The 14,737-nt window shown below is 54.1% G+C and overlaps 7 protein-coding genes across 7 annotated transcripts; 1 reads left to right on the top strand and 6 right to left on the bottom strand.

The window, feature by feature from the left end:
- Nucleotides 1–502: 502 nt before the first annotated feature.
- Nucleotides 503–2,023, bottom strand: N7474_010487 (mannitol dehydrogenase family protein; the record flags this gene model as incomplete). Its single annotated transcript, XM_057201897.1, has 1 exon — nucleotides 503–2,023. The coding sequence occupies one exon, from the start codon at nucleotides 2,021–2,023 to the stop codon at nucleotides 503–505; it is 1,521 nt and encodes a 506-aa protein (XP_057048168.1).
- A 665-nt stretch (nucleotides 2,024–2,688) lies between these two features.
- N7474_010486 (uncharacterized protein) lies at nucleotides 2,689–4,888 on the bottom strand (the record flags this gene model as incomplete). Its single annotated transcript, XM_057201896.1, has 9 exons — nucleotides 2,689–2,879; nucleotides 2,918–2,963; nucleotides 3,010–3,107; nucleotides 3,166–3,260; nucleotides 3,324–3,377; nucleotides 3,430–4,466; nucleotides 4,739–4,765; nucleotides 4,822–4,825; nucleotides 4,881–4,888. The coding sequence occupies 9 exons, from the start codon at nucleotides 4,886–4,888 to the stop codon at nucleotides 2,689–2,691; spliced, it is 1,560 nt and encodes a 519-aa protein (XP_057048167.1).
- A 487-nt stretch (nucleotides 4,889–5,375) lies between these two features.
- On the bottom strand, nucleotides 5,376–6,022 carry N7474_010485 (2,4'-dihydroxyacetophenone dioxygenase family protein; the record flags this gene model as incomplete). The annotated part of the gene is made up of 2 exons (XM_057201895.1): nucleotides 5,376–5,607; nucleotides 5,691–6,022. The coding sequence occupies 2 exons, from the start codon at nucleotides 6,020–6,022 to the stop codon at nucleotides 5,376–5,378; spliced, it is 564 nt and encodes a 187-aa protein (XP_057048166.1).
- Nucleotides 6,023–7,086: 1,064 nt separating this feature from the next.
- On the bottom strand, nucleotides 7,087–9,436 carry N7474_010484 (uncharacterized protein; the record flags this gene model as incomplete). The annotated part of the gene is made up of 6 exons (XM_057201894.1): nucleotides 7,087–7,217; nucleotides 7,272–7,814; nucleotides 7,859–8,105; nucleotides 8,154–8,284; nucleotides 8,330–8,556; nucleotides 8,610–9,436. 6 exons carry the CDS (start codon nucleotides 9,434–9,436, stop codon nucleotides 7,087–7,089), a joined length of 2,106 nt encoding a protein of 701 aa, XP_057048165.1.
- Nucleotides 9,437–10,196: 760 nt separating this feature from the next.
- N7474_010483 (uncharacterized protein) lies at nucleotides 10,197–11,063 on the bottom strand (the record flags this gene model as incomplete). The annotated part of the gene is made up of 2 exons (XM_057201893.1): nucleotides 10,197–10,602; nucleotides 10,657–11,063. 2 exons carry the CDS (start codon nucleotides 11,061–11,063, stop codon nucleotides 10,197–10,199), a joined length of 813 nt encoding a protein of 270 aa, XP_057048164.1.
- Nucleotides 11,064–12,102: 1,039 nt separating this feature from the next.
- On the bottom strand, nucleotides 12,103–13,278 carry N7474_010482 (J domain-containing protein; the record flags this gene model as incomplete). The annotated part of the gene is made up of 3 exons (XM_057201892.1): nucleotides 12,103–12,588; nucleotides 12,638–13,162; nucleotides 13,222–13,278. 3 exons carry the CDS (start codon nucleotides 13,276–13,278, stop codon nucleotides 12,103–12,105), a joined length of 1,068 nt encoding a protein of 355 aa, XP_057048163.1.
- A 238-nt stretch (nucleotides 13,279–13,516) lies between these two features.
- N7474_010481 (DNA-directed RNA polymerase I subunit RPA43) lies at nucleotides 13,517–14,647 on the top strand (the record flags this gene model as incomplete). Its single annotated transcript, XM_057201891.1, has 1 exon — nucleotides 13,517–14,647. One exon carries the CDS (start codon nucleotides 13,517–13,519, stop codon nucleotides 14,645–14,647), a length of 1,131 nt encoding a protein of 376 aa, XP_057048162.1.
- Between the last annotated feature and the right edge of the window lie 90 nt (nucleotides 14,648–14,737).

Below are 14,737 nucleotides of genomic sequence, written 5' to 3'. Positions count from 1 at the left end.
ATAGGTACCAACAATTGCAGCGGGGGAAGGAAGGGGTGTCGACCTCGGGTTCAGCTCCACAGCAGGTGTTTCAATCACATGATGTTGTTATGCCCGGATTATCGTATTTCCATCTATGAAATGGTTCTTCTTCGCAGCGGGGGCGGCCGCGGAGCAGGGCACCCGGCACGGCCAACGCGAGGCACCGGTGGCAGTGACGCCAACTCCAGCGACGATGAGCGAGAAGCCTAAAACGGTGTCCATAGCTTTCTGGCCTACCATTTACCGTCTCATCGTTATGTGGAGTGTTTATCATATCTCTGTTGAGTAACAATATCCATCGAATTAGGGAATCTCAAGTATCTATCATAATCTATATGATGTGCATCTATCTCTATGTTATATATGCTTTTCTGGTGAAATGACTCCCTCACGACGCTGCAAGAAAAATATCAAAAATATAAACAATCGCTCACAGAAAAATTGACAAGCCAACACCACAACACCTAGCCATCCGTGGCAATCAGTCCACATACTTGGGCATCGTCTTCATGACGCCGTCCCGGGCAATATCCTCCATCGCCGTGGTGATCTCCTTGATGAACCGCGCGTCGCCGCGCAAGTCATCACCGAACAGGCTCTTGATGCTCAGCAGCTCGGCCGGGTTGGTCCCGCCAGCGTGAGCCTTGGCCTGGAGCACCTCGCGCATGGGATCATCGACCTCGAACGGCTTGCCGCTATCATCGACACCCTTCACGTAATGGAACCAGGCGGCTGCGACGAAGCACAGGCGGCGGAACGGGCCGGTCACCCAGATCGCCTCGGCGATCGAGGGCATAATGAACTGGGGGATCTTGCCCGATGCGTTGAGGCAGAGGCGCGGCAGCTGGTCCATGATGGTTGGGTTGGAGAAGCGCTCGATGAGCGTGTGGCAGTACTGGTCAATGTCGACGCCCGGAATCTCCGGCAGGAGGGGCTTCACGTCGTACTGCATCATTTGCCACACGAACTTGCTGAACAGCGGGTTCTCCATGGCCTCGTGGACGTATTTGAAGCCGGCCAACTGGCCGGGGTAGCCTAGCGCCGAGTGGCTGCCGTTCAGCAGGCGCAGCTTGTGCTTCTCGAACTGCTCGACGTCGTGCACATTCCGGACCACCTGGACCCCGACCTTCTCGAATGGTGGGCGGCCGTCGGCGAACTGGTCCTCGATGACCCACTGCATGAAGGGCTCCGTGACGACGGGCCATGAGTCCTCGATGCCAAAGGTGTCTGCGAGGGCCGTTTTGTCGGTGGCCGAGGTCTGCGGTGTGATGCGATCGACCATGGCGTTGGGGAACGCGCCTTGCTGGGCAATCCACTCGGCGATCTCTGGGTTGCGCAGGCGGGCGAAGGACTCGAGCATGTGGCGTGCGATGGAGCCGTTCTTCTGCATGTTGTCGCAGGACATGACGGTGAAGGGCTTGAGGCCCTGCTGGTGGCGGCGTGCCAGGGCGGCGTAGAGGAAACCGAACGTGGTGCGGGGGGACTTCTCGTTGGCCGGGTCGAGGTCGAACTGAATGTCCGGATGTTGATGTTGCAGCTCGTGTGTATTCTCGTTATAGTAGTAGCCGCTCTCGGTGATGGTGAGCGAGACAATGTGGGTATCTGGGTGGGCCATCTTGGCGATGACGGCCTCGCGGTCGTCCGGTGCAAAGAGGTAGGAGTTGATGCTGCCCACGACGTGAGCAAAGCTACCCTTGGCCGACCGCTCAATGACAGTGTAGAGGTGATCCTGCGATCCCAAGGCATCGCGCATGGCAGCGTCGAAGGGCTGCAAGCCAACACCGCAGATTGCATAGTCGGTCACACCATGCTTTTGCATCAATTGATCCACGTAGACCGCCAGATGAGCCCGGTGGAAGCCGCCCACGCCGACGTGGACGATTCCTTCCTTGACGGCGCCACCGCGCTGGTAGGTGGGGAGCTTCTTCACGGAGGCATCACCGGTCGCCTCAATGAGGGACAAATTTTGGTTGTTTAGCTTAAGGGGTGGTCGTGGAGCCATTGTGAATGTGATGGGAGGAATTGAATGTATGTACGTATGAAGAATAAAAAAAATAGACCAGGTCCGAAGGCGATTCAAATACCCCAAATTTCCCGCCACATCCAGGAATGAATTAGATAAGCTTTAAGATTTTTATTATGGGGCTCGGCTTGCTATCGGTCACGCTGGCCGATCAGCAGACCTTCCGGGGCGTTAGCCAGCCGCATCTGGCGGTCTGGCCCCTGGAAGATCCGGGAGTAGAGATATGTGCCTTTCCGAGCAGCTGAAAGCAGTCCATTGGTTTATTTTAAGACCTGATAAGGCGACCGGCTCGCTTCTCTGTCAATGACAGGCAGCGTTGGAGGGGCAAGGGAACGATCATCTTGGAATCAAGTTGCGTGGTTCCAAGGTGGATCTTGTCGCTCCACAGTGACGCTGATGCTCCAGAGTCTATTGCCCTGGAAAGTGGATCGCGAGGAAAGGAAGGAAGGAGGCGCGCGAAGAGCGCAGAAAGGGGCGTAGAATCTTACCGCATCCGGCTTAGTGGCGAAGAGCTTCTAGAACACATGATCTGTGAACGCCAAAAAAAAAGTCCCCCGAACGGATCTAGACGTCAAGCTCAATTTTGCGATGATCGCATGGGATTATTTTATAATTCATTAATTCATGGACTCATTATTGACCTACTACGCTTCCTGGAGATCTCGCGCCCGATATTTAGCTGCCCAGCCCAGTTCGTCTTCAATATCCTCCAACAGCCGGACGGCCGCTTTTCTCTCATCGGGGTCGCTAAAACAACACCCGGCTGCCAAAAATTCATGGTTAGCGCGGAAGGCGCCCAAGTCGGGGTACATGAGCACAGACCATAATAGATCGGCTGGACCGAATTGACACGACAGCTCCCATCGGGCTTACTTTGAGCAATTCCACAGATCTGTCTGGCATGGTAGAGGAGTTTGGTCTGTACATGTATCAGTATGCACCAAGAATGAGGGGATTGCCCTAACTTCGATTTTGCGAAAAGCCAGCACGCAGCTGCAGTCCTGGGAAGGACTGGTGGTCAAGAGAAAGATCTGGGCCAGGTGGAACATCTGCCAGGACGAGGCTGTAGGACAGGATTTGATTAGCGATTGTGTTTATGAGCAGTGTATAAGAGACATTACCGCAAACGCTTCTGGCAAACCAAATGGTTCGGAATACTTGACCGTCCTCCTCAAACTCAGAAACAGGATCCATGTAGCCCTTGCCCTTGACGGAGCTGCACCAATGATCAAGGAGGTTACACAGCTTACGCCACTCATGATTCCTTTCTGCCACGGACCTCCCTTCTGGGCAGGCCATGAAATTCACCACCTTGGCAAGAATCGTGAGAACTCTACAGATACGCCCATTAGCATTAACAGAAGCTCGAAGAGGAAAGTACTCACTGATTATTCACCAAGTCCTCACTGCCTTCCTGTCCAATATGATCAAGGTCCACTGCCCAAAAGTCGGGATCGAGTCTCAGCGTGGATCTATTGATAATCGCGCAGACCACTTCCTGCCGCGCGATCGACCAAAATCCCGCCTGTGCAATGCCCCCGGACGACCCATTCACTCGATGCACCCTCCCAAAAGAGAAGACCCCATCTAGATGCCTCTGCCAATCGGAAGTCGGCGCGTCCAGCATTTCATAACAGGAGCATATGACCGTCGCAGCAAACCCGTAGTCCGCAAACGGTTGATCCAGGTTGCCCAGCCGATTAATAAGAAGCGAGATGGCGGTATTATAATTCTTTCGCGCTATCTGCATGCCGTCCTGGAGCTTTCCGATGAGGAATTGCTGCTTTGCAGCACAGGCAATGCTAGCTGCTTTGAGGAGTGGGTCTTTCACAGCGAGCCGGCAGACTTTCTTTGCGAATGTTTCAGAGAGGTCAGAGAGGTCCATCCAGGTTCCTACTTCCGTGCTGAATTTGCGGAGCAGGTCTGCTTCTACCTTGGAAGTTAGCAGTCCCGGAGGAGCGAGTTCGTCCGAAGCTGCTAGCACGCCCACGCCTATGGGCGAGGCTATGGTATTCGGAGTCCATTCCTCGGGCGAGTGCTCGGATAAACAATACGAAGAGCTGGACACTGTAGTGCTGGGCTCTAAATCGTGGTTTCTCATGGACAGAAGGGCGTGAGCTCCTTCGTTCGCGGTCTCCGTGACAGGCTTGGCGGAAGAGGGCGTCGCGTTGGATGGTAACCTATACTCGGTAGGAAAGTTCTGAGGAGATACATGACTGGTAATATCTGGCGCATTATCAGGGGTGGCAGAGTGCTCGTCTGGTAGAGAAACCAGCCTATTATGCGGGGATACTGGACTTTCATGATTGTTCGATTGTGCAAAGTCCCAGTCTCTCAACTGTTCTTGTGGCAAGACAACTTCCGTCGAAGTTTTATTGGCATCATTCCTGGAATCCTCGTTGGTGTGCTCGGAGAGGACATTCTGATATTCAGCAGTTATGTCATTCGTCTCATCAATGAATTCGCCTATAAACTAGTAAGCGGCGACCCTGTATGTTTCAAGTATCAGGCCTCCTACAGTGCGGCTTAATGGCCACCCAGATATGGTCCGGCTGAAAGACACTGGACTCTCCATTCCCGGAATCATCGCTAATAGATGGATTCCGCCATTGTTTAAAAGAAACTAGATCACTGGAGATGCATTGGATGCGAGACTTCTCACAGTTATTGCACCGGGGCCGTCGCTCATCACACTTCACCTTTCGTGAGCGACATGTTAGGCTGGGAATGTGTTAGCTTATCAGTCAGTCAGTTTGGATAATTCAGTTGTCGCTTACCACCCTAGTGTCGTCAGTTAGTTCATACCAAGGCTTGTGAAAGCTGCCGAGTCGCTTACCGGTCCATGTACGCATCTTCCGTTCTGCTAGCCGATAGCAGCAACAGAAAGAGCTCGGTGAAATAAGCAGATATGCGGGCTATCCTGTGGGGAGATAGATGTTGCGAATCGGCAATCACGCCGAGGTCGCTTTGGTAACCGACTCGTAGCCGGAGTGGGGGAATCTGTCTCAGGGTTACCCGAGCGAGGACAGGGCATCCTGCCGGGCCATTTACCACGTCGGCCTTTTTACATACACCAATTACCAAGGTGTGCGCTCGGTTGAAATTCAGATAAATCCGAAGATACTGCCACGTTCTTTCATTTACCCATTCATCTGATCGGTTTGACTCTCACCATTTAAACACTAGCATCTATGAACAAAAAAGGAAGACCAAAGGCAAATCCAATCTGGATTAATAGTAGCTACCAACATCAGAGCCCCAAGGTATAAAGCATATCCCTCTTCCCCTCACACAGACAGACCTCTCTCTTCATGCATTTTCCAACTATCCCTTAGTACCAAAGCCCATCATTCGGCTTCAGCCCCTGCTTCCTGCAATGCTCATAATACAAGTGCGCATAACTAAAGATATCCATCGTATTCTTCAAGGTATCATCGTCATTGAAGAACTCCAGACTGCCCGAGATGGTGAACACGACCTCCGCGCCTTTGCTCATGTGCAGCGTGTGGATTGTGCCGGGGTTTTCGACGACATAGTCGCCTGGTTTGGCAACCCAGTCGTATCTATCAGAAACACAGTAAATCAGTGTTCAGTCAAATAACCAACTACCTAGATGGTTAATTAGTGGGGTAGAGGGAAATCATACTCCTTATAATTCCACTCCCCATTAACGGTAACAGCCGTAACGGTCCCACGATGCCGATGCTTACCGAGCCACGTATCCTCCGAGCTGCGAAGCACGACGACAAATGTGCCGGAGCGCGTTTCGAAGCGCAGGGGCTTGAGTTCCAGGTTTTCCATCCATGGGTGCCAGCAGGTGTCCTTTTCGCCGTTGATGTACACGTCTGGCGAGCTGAATTTGTCTGCGAGGGACAGTTCGGCTTTTTCGAGGGCGCTTAGTTTTGATTCTTCGGTACTGCTGCTTTTGATTTTGTCTGCGGGAGCGTCTTGGTTGGGGCTTGTTGTTGAGGGAGCCATGATGGGAAGTACGTCTTGAGGGTGGAGGGATGTAACTAGTATAGTAGTGGCTTTTGATCGTGATTAGGAGAAGAAATAGGGGATTGAGAGATATGACTGGGGTTATATATATCTTTTCATTTGGTCTAATATGCGGGAAGTTGGCTTGTTACACTCGTGAGGAGAGAGATGTATAGGCAAATTCTCGGTATGATTTCCACATTTATAGCGGGGGTCATCACACGACATTGAATATACAAGCTAAGTACTTGTTTCACATGATCATAGTAGATTGGGTTTGTAATTCAGAACTAGGCATTATTTCTTTCCCTCTCAAGATAGGCTACGAACAGGTTATGAGGCAAGGAAGGATAGAAATCTGGTGGCTCATTTCATATGAAGCAAAGAGGCCGAAGATATCCCAATCTCTCGAACATCATCAACTCGTTTGCCTTGATTATTATACGTAGCTACATTGCTCGCTATGGTATCTACGTTAAGAAATAACCATGGATGACCATTTACTCGAATCCCAGTCCAGAAATCCCGTTTCAAGGATAATCTAGGTAGGCCAGAGGTTTTATCTTGTATAGCGTCAAACAAATATAGTACCTACTTAACCTAAAACGTAAGACTGTAAAGAATAGAGTCAGATTCTCTATTTAAACCCTCCATCTGTCTGTCCGTCTGAAAAGGACGACCACACAGACAACAAGACAATCATCCGGAGCGCAAGAGCGCAATCTTCGGTGTAAACAGCAACGACCATATGAAAGCCGCGCATCCATCGATTGGGGCATACTTAAGAATAGGAAGGGTAAGGACAAGGCAAGCAGGATGAGTAAAACAGACAAATCACTGAACACAGCACATAACAGAAAGAGACCCGAACCTTGAGAGATAAAAAAAGTCGAAAGAAGAGTAATATAGATAATATCGAACATTCTGGCTAAAGAAAAGAGAAGAGAGAGAGAATGATGAAGAAAGAAGGAAACAAAAGACCCGACCCTCTGCTGTTTGCCGAATGAAGCATAAGAGAACATCCCAGCACCAGATATCAGATACCAGTATCAGCGCCGACCGAATCATAGCAAAAAGTCATTCCGAACATTGATGAACGCCCCGGCGCCGCCGTCTTCGCTGATTTCATTGACAAGGACTTCCGTTTGCTGGTATAGGCGCTCTAGCGCTGCTGCTGAGGATTTACCCAGACTCACTACATCAAAAAATCAGTACTGTCGAGAGAAAGAAAAAAAGGGTATTGACATACCGAGTATAGCCGAGTTCAACTCCTCAGCAACAGCGACTCTCCCCGCGGGATCGAGATAATGTCCATGCACCGAGCGCTTCGGATCCGCGTATGCAACCAGCGAAAAAATATCATCTAGCATCTTTTTGTCGCCGCCGTTCTCGTCAGACGGGTAGTCCATGTGCAGTTGCTGGCCGTATTGCACTGCCTCGGTGAGGAGCTCGTTAAACTGCATTGCGGTCTCAGGTTCTTGCTCTTCCGTATCCATCCCATCTGCAGCATCCCAGCCGTCGCTGGCGTCGTCGAGTTCCATTTCCTGGTCGAAGACGGCGTGTTCATCGGATATCCCGGGGCCGGTGGCTGCGCGGTGTCGTTTGGAGGATGACGCGGTTGCTGCGGCCGTGGCGGCGGCGAGCTCGTTGGAGCGGCGCATCATCTCGAGGAATTTGCGGCAGCGGAGTTTGAAGTGGATGTGTGGGTAGTCTTCGAGGACGTTGGCGTAGTACGCCTTGGTATGTTTGAGGGCTTTGTCAATGTCGCCGTCTAGGATGGCGGAGCGGATTTCTGGAGAGTCAGAGAATACCCAGAAACATCGGAGGAATGCTTACTATTGCGGTTAATGGCTTCTCTATCCTCCTCTACTTCATACTTTTTCAAGGGCTCGTCTCGCCCATTATGCAGAGCCGCCGTTTCGGTAGCCACCTCTTCAGCGAACGCGCGAGATGTCTCCACGTAGCCATCGTGAGCCAGAAACTGAGCGACCAGCTCCTGTAGTAATGCAGATTCATCAAGTGGTGGCTGGAGACTCGCTGTGCTGGTAGCGCTGATCTCCGAGTGGATGGAAGCTTTCTCTTGCTATTTACAGTCAGTTTCTGCTTTTCAATTTCCGGGAGAGTGACACACCCTGACCAAGCCGTCGATATCAAAAACGAACGGCTCCTGTCCAAAGTTCGCCCTCAGATGTACCGGCGGCTGCTTTTTCATTCCCACTGACGGGAAAAGTTTGACGTTGCGCAGCTCGTGAAACACATTCCCTAGAAGAGTTAATGAAATCCAGTATTCCACTTAGCAGTACATACCGAGAAAAACGCCATTCTTTGTAAAGAAAGCAGATCCCGTGGAAAAATTCACACCACATCCTACCGTGTCACCGACCCCAAAGGTCGGCCCATACGGCCTTCCTTGGCCTTGGCTCTCGCCGAAAAATGACTTGCCATCATCACCGTGGTAGGCCCAGGATTCCTGCTCCCAGCCGGGGAGTCTCTCAACCGATGCCTTGGTGCTTGAGAATCCAATCCCGATCATCCTGCGATATTGTGTCAATAGACGGTCAACATGGGGCAAACGCCTTTCACATACCCCTCCTTCGGTTTAGATTCGATCTTAACCTCAAAATAATATATCCCACATTGTGGCGGCATGGGATGATCAGCTCGCAACGCTGCCGCTTCATGATCATGCTTGTTCACAGGACCGGTGTATCGTACGTCGAGTCCATTATTCGAGATCTCTAGACCCGCGTACTTATCTGAGCTGCTCCACTGCGTCGGCAGGGGCATGGTCTGATCCGTCGTGGCTGGGGGTTCCTTCTCGATGATCTCATAGGCCATGCCCCGATGGGACGGGACCATGCGGGGCAAATGAACATGGCTAGACGAGGCGGAGAGGGGAGGATTCGAGGCAGAGGTGTTGGAGCCAGTCTCTCGCTGGAGGGCAGCGAGCTTGGCGCGATGGGCGGCGTCGAGGCGAGACATGTAGCGGGAGTTGCGGAGGTAGGACGGTGTGAAGAAGGAGGGACTGTCGGAGGCCAGGCTGCCCAGGCCGTGGGAGAAGTCTGTTTGTCGTAGGTAGCTGGCATATTTGCGGGAGTACGCCGGCAGGGAATCCGGGGATGCCGTTGGTCGCCAGGCTGCGTTTAGGTGCATGTCGGTGTCGCCGCCAGACCAGGGCCGGGAGAAACGGCCGTCGGGTAATGGGAAGGGCGGCGGGTAGGAGGAGACCGGGTTGGAGGCGGAGGAGGAGTTAAGGAGATGAGCGAGAGAGCCCGAAGTTGGAGGGGAGAGGGCTGCGCCTGAGACGACGGAGGCGTAGGAGGAGCGACGTTGGGTGGAGGAGATGCTGGGGCCGGGGTATGAGGTGTTTGAAGCTCCTCGAGCTCCACCGGCTGGGGGTGGAGGAGCGTCCATGGTGCCAGTCCGGGTCACCCGCCCGCCAGATCGATACCGAGAGGCTGATTCACTGGCTGTTTAAAAGCGAGGTGAGGCGAGAGTGGTGGTGGTGGTGTTGTCCGCTTGGAGGGGTTGTTGCGTTGAGGTTGCGTGACCAGCGGGTCACCCGCTGCTTTCGGCCAGCAACAAAGCAAGAAAAAAGAAGCACGGCGGATTCCGGGGACAGCAGTCAGTGGCTTGTCAGGACGGGAATAAATCTTATTATTTCTAGTGTAGGTAAGTAAGGAAGGTGGTCGCTTCCTGTTCGCAGGCGGTGTGACCTGCTGGCCACTGTCCGACCTGGTGTTATAGTTCAAAGAAGAATGAAGTGGTTTAAACCGACTACCTACACTATTTAAGTCAGTCAGACGAAGACCAACCCAGCCGGGGCTGCCGTTGTTGCGGGGAAGGGCTGTCACGAGGCCCCCTCCCTTGCTCGTACAGAGTAAGATACATAGGAGGATCCATGGTCGTATAGAGGAAGTGAAGCAGTCCGAGCATAGATGGAAGATGGAATAATCCAAGTAGAAAAAGAGTGAGCAATGCAGTTCCCGACATAGCTATGATACACAAATACAAAGCGACATTTCATCTCGACCAGGAGGTGTGTGCCATGGAAATCCCTCCTTGCACCCCCCCCAGAACACACAAACGCCGACCCCCAGGATTATCATGAGTACCCGAAAATAAAAACCAAAAATAGTGTACAGCAGTAAAGCATCGCAGAAACCCAATCACGTCACGCCGCCATGGCAATGGCCGGCGACGAGGCCTCCACGGGGTTCGACGGAGCGGGCGTGACATCCCCGGAATGGCTCTTTTCACTCGGCACCGCACTGCTGCCATTCATCTCCTGGTCCGGGATAGCGAGCGAGGGCTTAGTGTCGCTGTCGCCCGACTCCAGCGCGGCCACCGTGCCCTCTGGGTCTTCAGAGAGCTTGGAGGACTTGTAGCTGCGCCACGACGGCAGTTGCCAGAGGATGCCCGTAAAGCTGCGCAGCTGCAAAGGCTTGCGCTCCCAGCGACGACATGGCGCACCAGTGCGGTCCAGCGAGCGTAGATGGGCATTGATCGCGCCAGTGTTGGCCTTGGGGCCCAGTCGGGACGGAGCACCCGTCCGGCCAGAGGTTTCACCTCCTTCCTCCCTGCGATGAGCGTTAGCATGGTATCCTTTTGGTTTCTCGTTCAGACAAGCTTACAGTCGAGGCTTCTTCTTCGGGCCCGGCCGCCCCCTTGACCGCGCGCTCGACTCGGTCTGCCCGTTCGTGCGTTTGTTGCCCGGCTTGGGACCCGGAACGCCCTTCCGGCGAGGCGTGTCACCCCCCGCGTTCGCCCCCGTGGCCGGTGTTGAGACCGCGTCCGCATCGGAGCCATTGTCGGCCGAGGAAGGGCGGGCAGCAGGGAGGTCGGCCGCAGAGGATGAGGCCGGCGAGGAGCCCTTAATGTCTGGGGTGTTGTTTTCTTTCGTAGGGTTGACGAGGGCGCGAAGGGAGTCGGGTGTCATCTTGAGCACCACAACCAGCTTGCCCTTGGGCGAGCTCTTCGAGCCGGCGCCCCGGCCCGAGCGACCGTTGGTGGTGGACGAGGTGGTGCCGGCGGCAGGCATGATGATGGAAGATGGACTTTTTTTTTTTGGGTAGGTGAATTCGAACAGAAAGGAAGAGGGTGGAGGGAGAGACGAGGAGGGTGGTGTTGCGATGGGGCAATTCCCGTCCGGATGTGGTGAGGTGTCTCTTTTCCGCCCGAATTTGTTTTTCAGGCCCGGGGTTCTCAGACCGCGTTATCGAGAATAATCAAGGAGGAATCCGGTGAGGTGAGGAGCATAGTGTGGATGGATGGGTGATGGATGAGAAGGGGGGAGGATGAAGACGGAAGGGGGAGAAGGAAAGGGGGAAGCGGAAAGAAAGGGAGGCGGCAGGGAAAGGGATCGAGGGAGTGGATTTCATTGTGGTCTCGTCTATTATTCTGGGAGTGAGTGGAAGAGGTGGAAGCGTCTGGCGGCGATGAGCACAGTTCCGTCGTGTTTGCATACCGGTATTATATACCGGGATTACCCTGCCTGAGGCGACTCAGGGTGGGTGGGTGACAGTACATGACAGCGTGCTCTTTCGGAAGTTCTGGACAGGATGGTACATCCATTCGACACCTACTGACGCATCCTCGAGGGGCCGTTTTACTGCTCATCCCTGCTGGTGTTTCGTGGGGGGTTAGTTACTGCCTCGCATTGGTCGAGGACGAGGGTACATTCCAGACCCCCAACACAGACTGTTCCCAAACTATGGATAGCCCTAACGAACACACGGATGGATGGATCGACCACTTCAACGCACCCGCTGCCTCCCGAAAACATGAATGGCGATCCACCCTCGGCAGACACAGACCGGGTGACGAGGAGACTGGTCTGTCTGACTCATGTCTCACGCGTACACTGCTCACCCAAGGCTGATGATTGCCACCGGAGGGCATTTGCGCGACTAGTGAATTAAGTGATCCAACGGAAAAAGAAAATTGGTCATGTCCCGCGAATCAGGGATTGATTATTCCATGCTCCATCATCGAGTGCGATACATCTAAAAAGAGAGAGATTTTTTCTATATACGTGGTAAACTACCCATTCCTATACACATCTCCCTCCCATCGAGCAATCAATCGGCTTTCTCGGCCTTCCACCGCTCCGTCACCTGCGCGACAGCCCGCTGCACCTCCGGGCTGGATCGCACGCCAGCCAGGATCAGGCCCTCCTTCATGCCGCGGCGCAGCGTCGACACGATCTCGCGATCACCGCGGAACGGCACCAGGCCCAGCTGCAGGGTGCGGGTGGCCTCGACGTCTGCCGCGCGCGACAGCGCCACCACCTGGCCCAGCCGCTGCATGGTCTGCTGGGACAGCTTGTCGCCGGTGCCGGTAGCTGTGTCCATACGCGGTCCGATCTGAGAGATGAAAATGTGCATGGTGATCGAGGCGCGTCGGGCTAAGGTCAGGATCTGGAATGGAAGTAGATACCGTGTAGCGCCGGGAATCCATGACTGTAGTGCGGCGGGGAGGTAGGCTCCTGGCATGAACACGGCTTGCGGGTGAGTAATGATGAATAGCTCGAGCGTGAGCATCGCGGCCAAGGTGTAGAAGCGCCACTGCAGAATGGTTAGACCAGGACGTGTTGATTCGAGAGGTATGACTTACATAGCGCCCCCGATTCGGCCACCAGAGCCAGTTCAACACCATCATAAAGAGCAAACCACCGAAATACTGTGGGAAAATCGAGCGAGTAATCGACGTCATGATATAGTCCCGCATAGTCTTCTGGGGCCCCCAGTTCTGCATCTCAGGCCCGAACCGATCATACGCGAAGCGCTTGACCGGATCCACGAGGGTCTCCTGCGCGCCGCGCAGGAAGATGAAATACGCATCGGAATCATTGTCAAACCCCGTTTTGTCCGGGTGGTGCTGCGCAGCGAGTTTCCGGAACCGCGACTTGATGGTGCGCTCCTCGGCAAAGGGCGACACCTCTAGCACTTCGTAGAAGTCCCCATCGCTCTGGACTTGGCGGAAAGTCTCGAGTAGTGTATACAGGAGATAGCCGACGATCACGACGATGTAGATCCGGCGGCGATGTTTCTGGTAGCGGGGGGACTGTGGCGGAGGTCGTGGCTCGCCGGCGCGAATGGTGAGGCCATAGTAGATGCTCTGGAGGAAGGACGTGGCATACTGTAGGGTGGGTTTGTTAGACACGAAGATCGGTGCAATGGCCGATAGGACAAACTCACGCCGGGAAGAAATCCCCAGCCGATGAACGGCAGGATTGCCGACAGGGTGGAGGGCATGGTGGACGATTAGTTTGAAGCGCCTTGCATTCTTCCAACCTGTCCTGACCGAGTCTCCAGAGTCGATCCGCGGCCCCCATTTCCTATTGTTTGTCAACATCCCCGTCATTGCACTCCGCCCGGGACACCGCTTTCTACTTTGGGCTATACAGAGAAAAAAAAAAGTTCTCGACTCCATCGACCCCATTATTTCACGAGTTATCCCACACCTGCTCCGTCCGAGCGCAATTGCGTCCCCATGGCCGTCGACGCAATGGACATCGACAGCTCCTCGCTCGTCCACAAAGACGCCGAGCGCAAACGCAAACACAAGAACAAAGACAAGGTCTCATCACCGACCAAAAAGCGCAAGCATACGGATGCACCGCGAGAAAAGAGCAAAAAGACCAAAGCCCCCGAGTCGGCGGACTCCGAGTCTCCCTTCGCGCTCACCACCGCTACCCTCTACCTACCTCTCGCGCCCGTCTCCATTTCGCCGACGCATGCGCTCGCCTCGCTCCTGGCCGAGCATCTCTCCCCACTGCTGCTGACGTACTACCCCCCGCTGAAGGGGATCATTCTGGCCTACTCGAATGCCTCTATCTCCAGCAAGCCGCCCAATTCTGCTACCAGATCCTCCGCAGACCCGAACCCGCAACCGCTCACTCTCGCCACGAGCGCTGACGAGTACGGCGTCCTGTACGTGTACCTGACGGCCACGTTCCTGGTGTTTCGTCCCAAGCGCGGACAGACCCTGGACGGGTGGGTGAATGTGCAGTCCGAGGGATTCATGGGCGCAGTTGTGCTCAACTTGTTCTCTGTCGGCATTGAGCGCAAGCGCCTCCCGACGAACTGGAAGTGGGTGCCCCCGGGCGAAGAGGGCGGCAGCAAGACAATCAGCTCGGCCGCAGCTACAGACGATGAATCCTCTGATCATGAGACTGGCTTCGATCCCGCCAAAGAGCAGTTTCAGCCTGCTACAGTAGCCGCGGAGGAGATCCCGCTCGATGGCGATGACGAGGACGATGAGTCGGCGACGGGCTACTTCCAGTCTGTTTCAGGGCATCGTGTGCAGGGCTCTGTGAAGTTCCGTGTTGTGGATATCGATGTGATCCCCGGATCAGATCGGGATCGCGGGTTCATGAGTATTGAGGGGACAATGCTCTCTCCCGAGGAAGAGGAGAGACTGGTGGAGGCTGAACGGCAGGGTCATGCGATGCCGTTGTCATTTATCTCTTCGTCGAGGGCGAGCAGTGCCATTCCTATCACCAATGTGCCGCCAGCGTCGGCTGTACAGGATGTCTCCGTAGTGGAGATTGACGCCGACACAGACAAGAAGAAGAAGAGCAAGTCCAAGTCGAAGAAGAAGGAAAAGGAGAAGGCGAACTAGAGTCTGCATATATATATATATATCTGTCATTGTTATTTTTTGGAGGGCGTTCCGGTGCTTTGATGGGCCATGTGTACATGCTTGCTACTG

The sequence above is a fragment of the Penicillium riverlandense genome (genome assembly GCF_028828495.1).
Source record: "Penicillium riverlandense strain IBT 135883 chromosome Unknown utg000009l_segment0_segment0, whole genome shotgun sequence".
Classification (NCBI taxonomy): domain Eukaryota; kingdom Fungi; phylum Ascomycota; class Eurotiomycetes; order Eurotiales; family Aspergillaceae; genus Penicillium; species Penicillium riverlandense.
The sequence above is the reverse complement of the archived record's forward strand: the minus strand, read 5'-3'. Positions and strand labels throughout refer to the sequence as shown.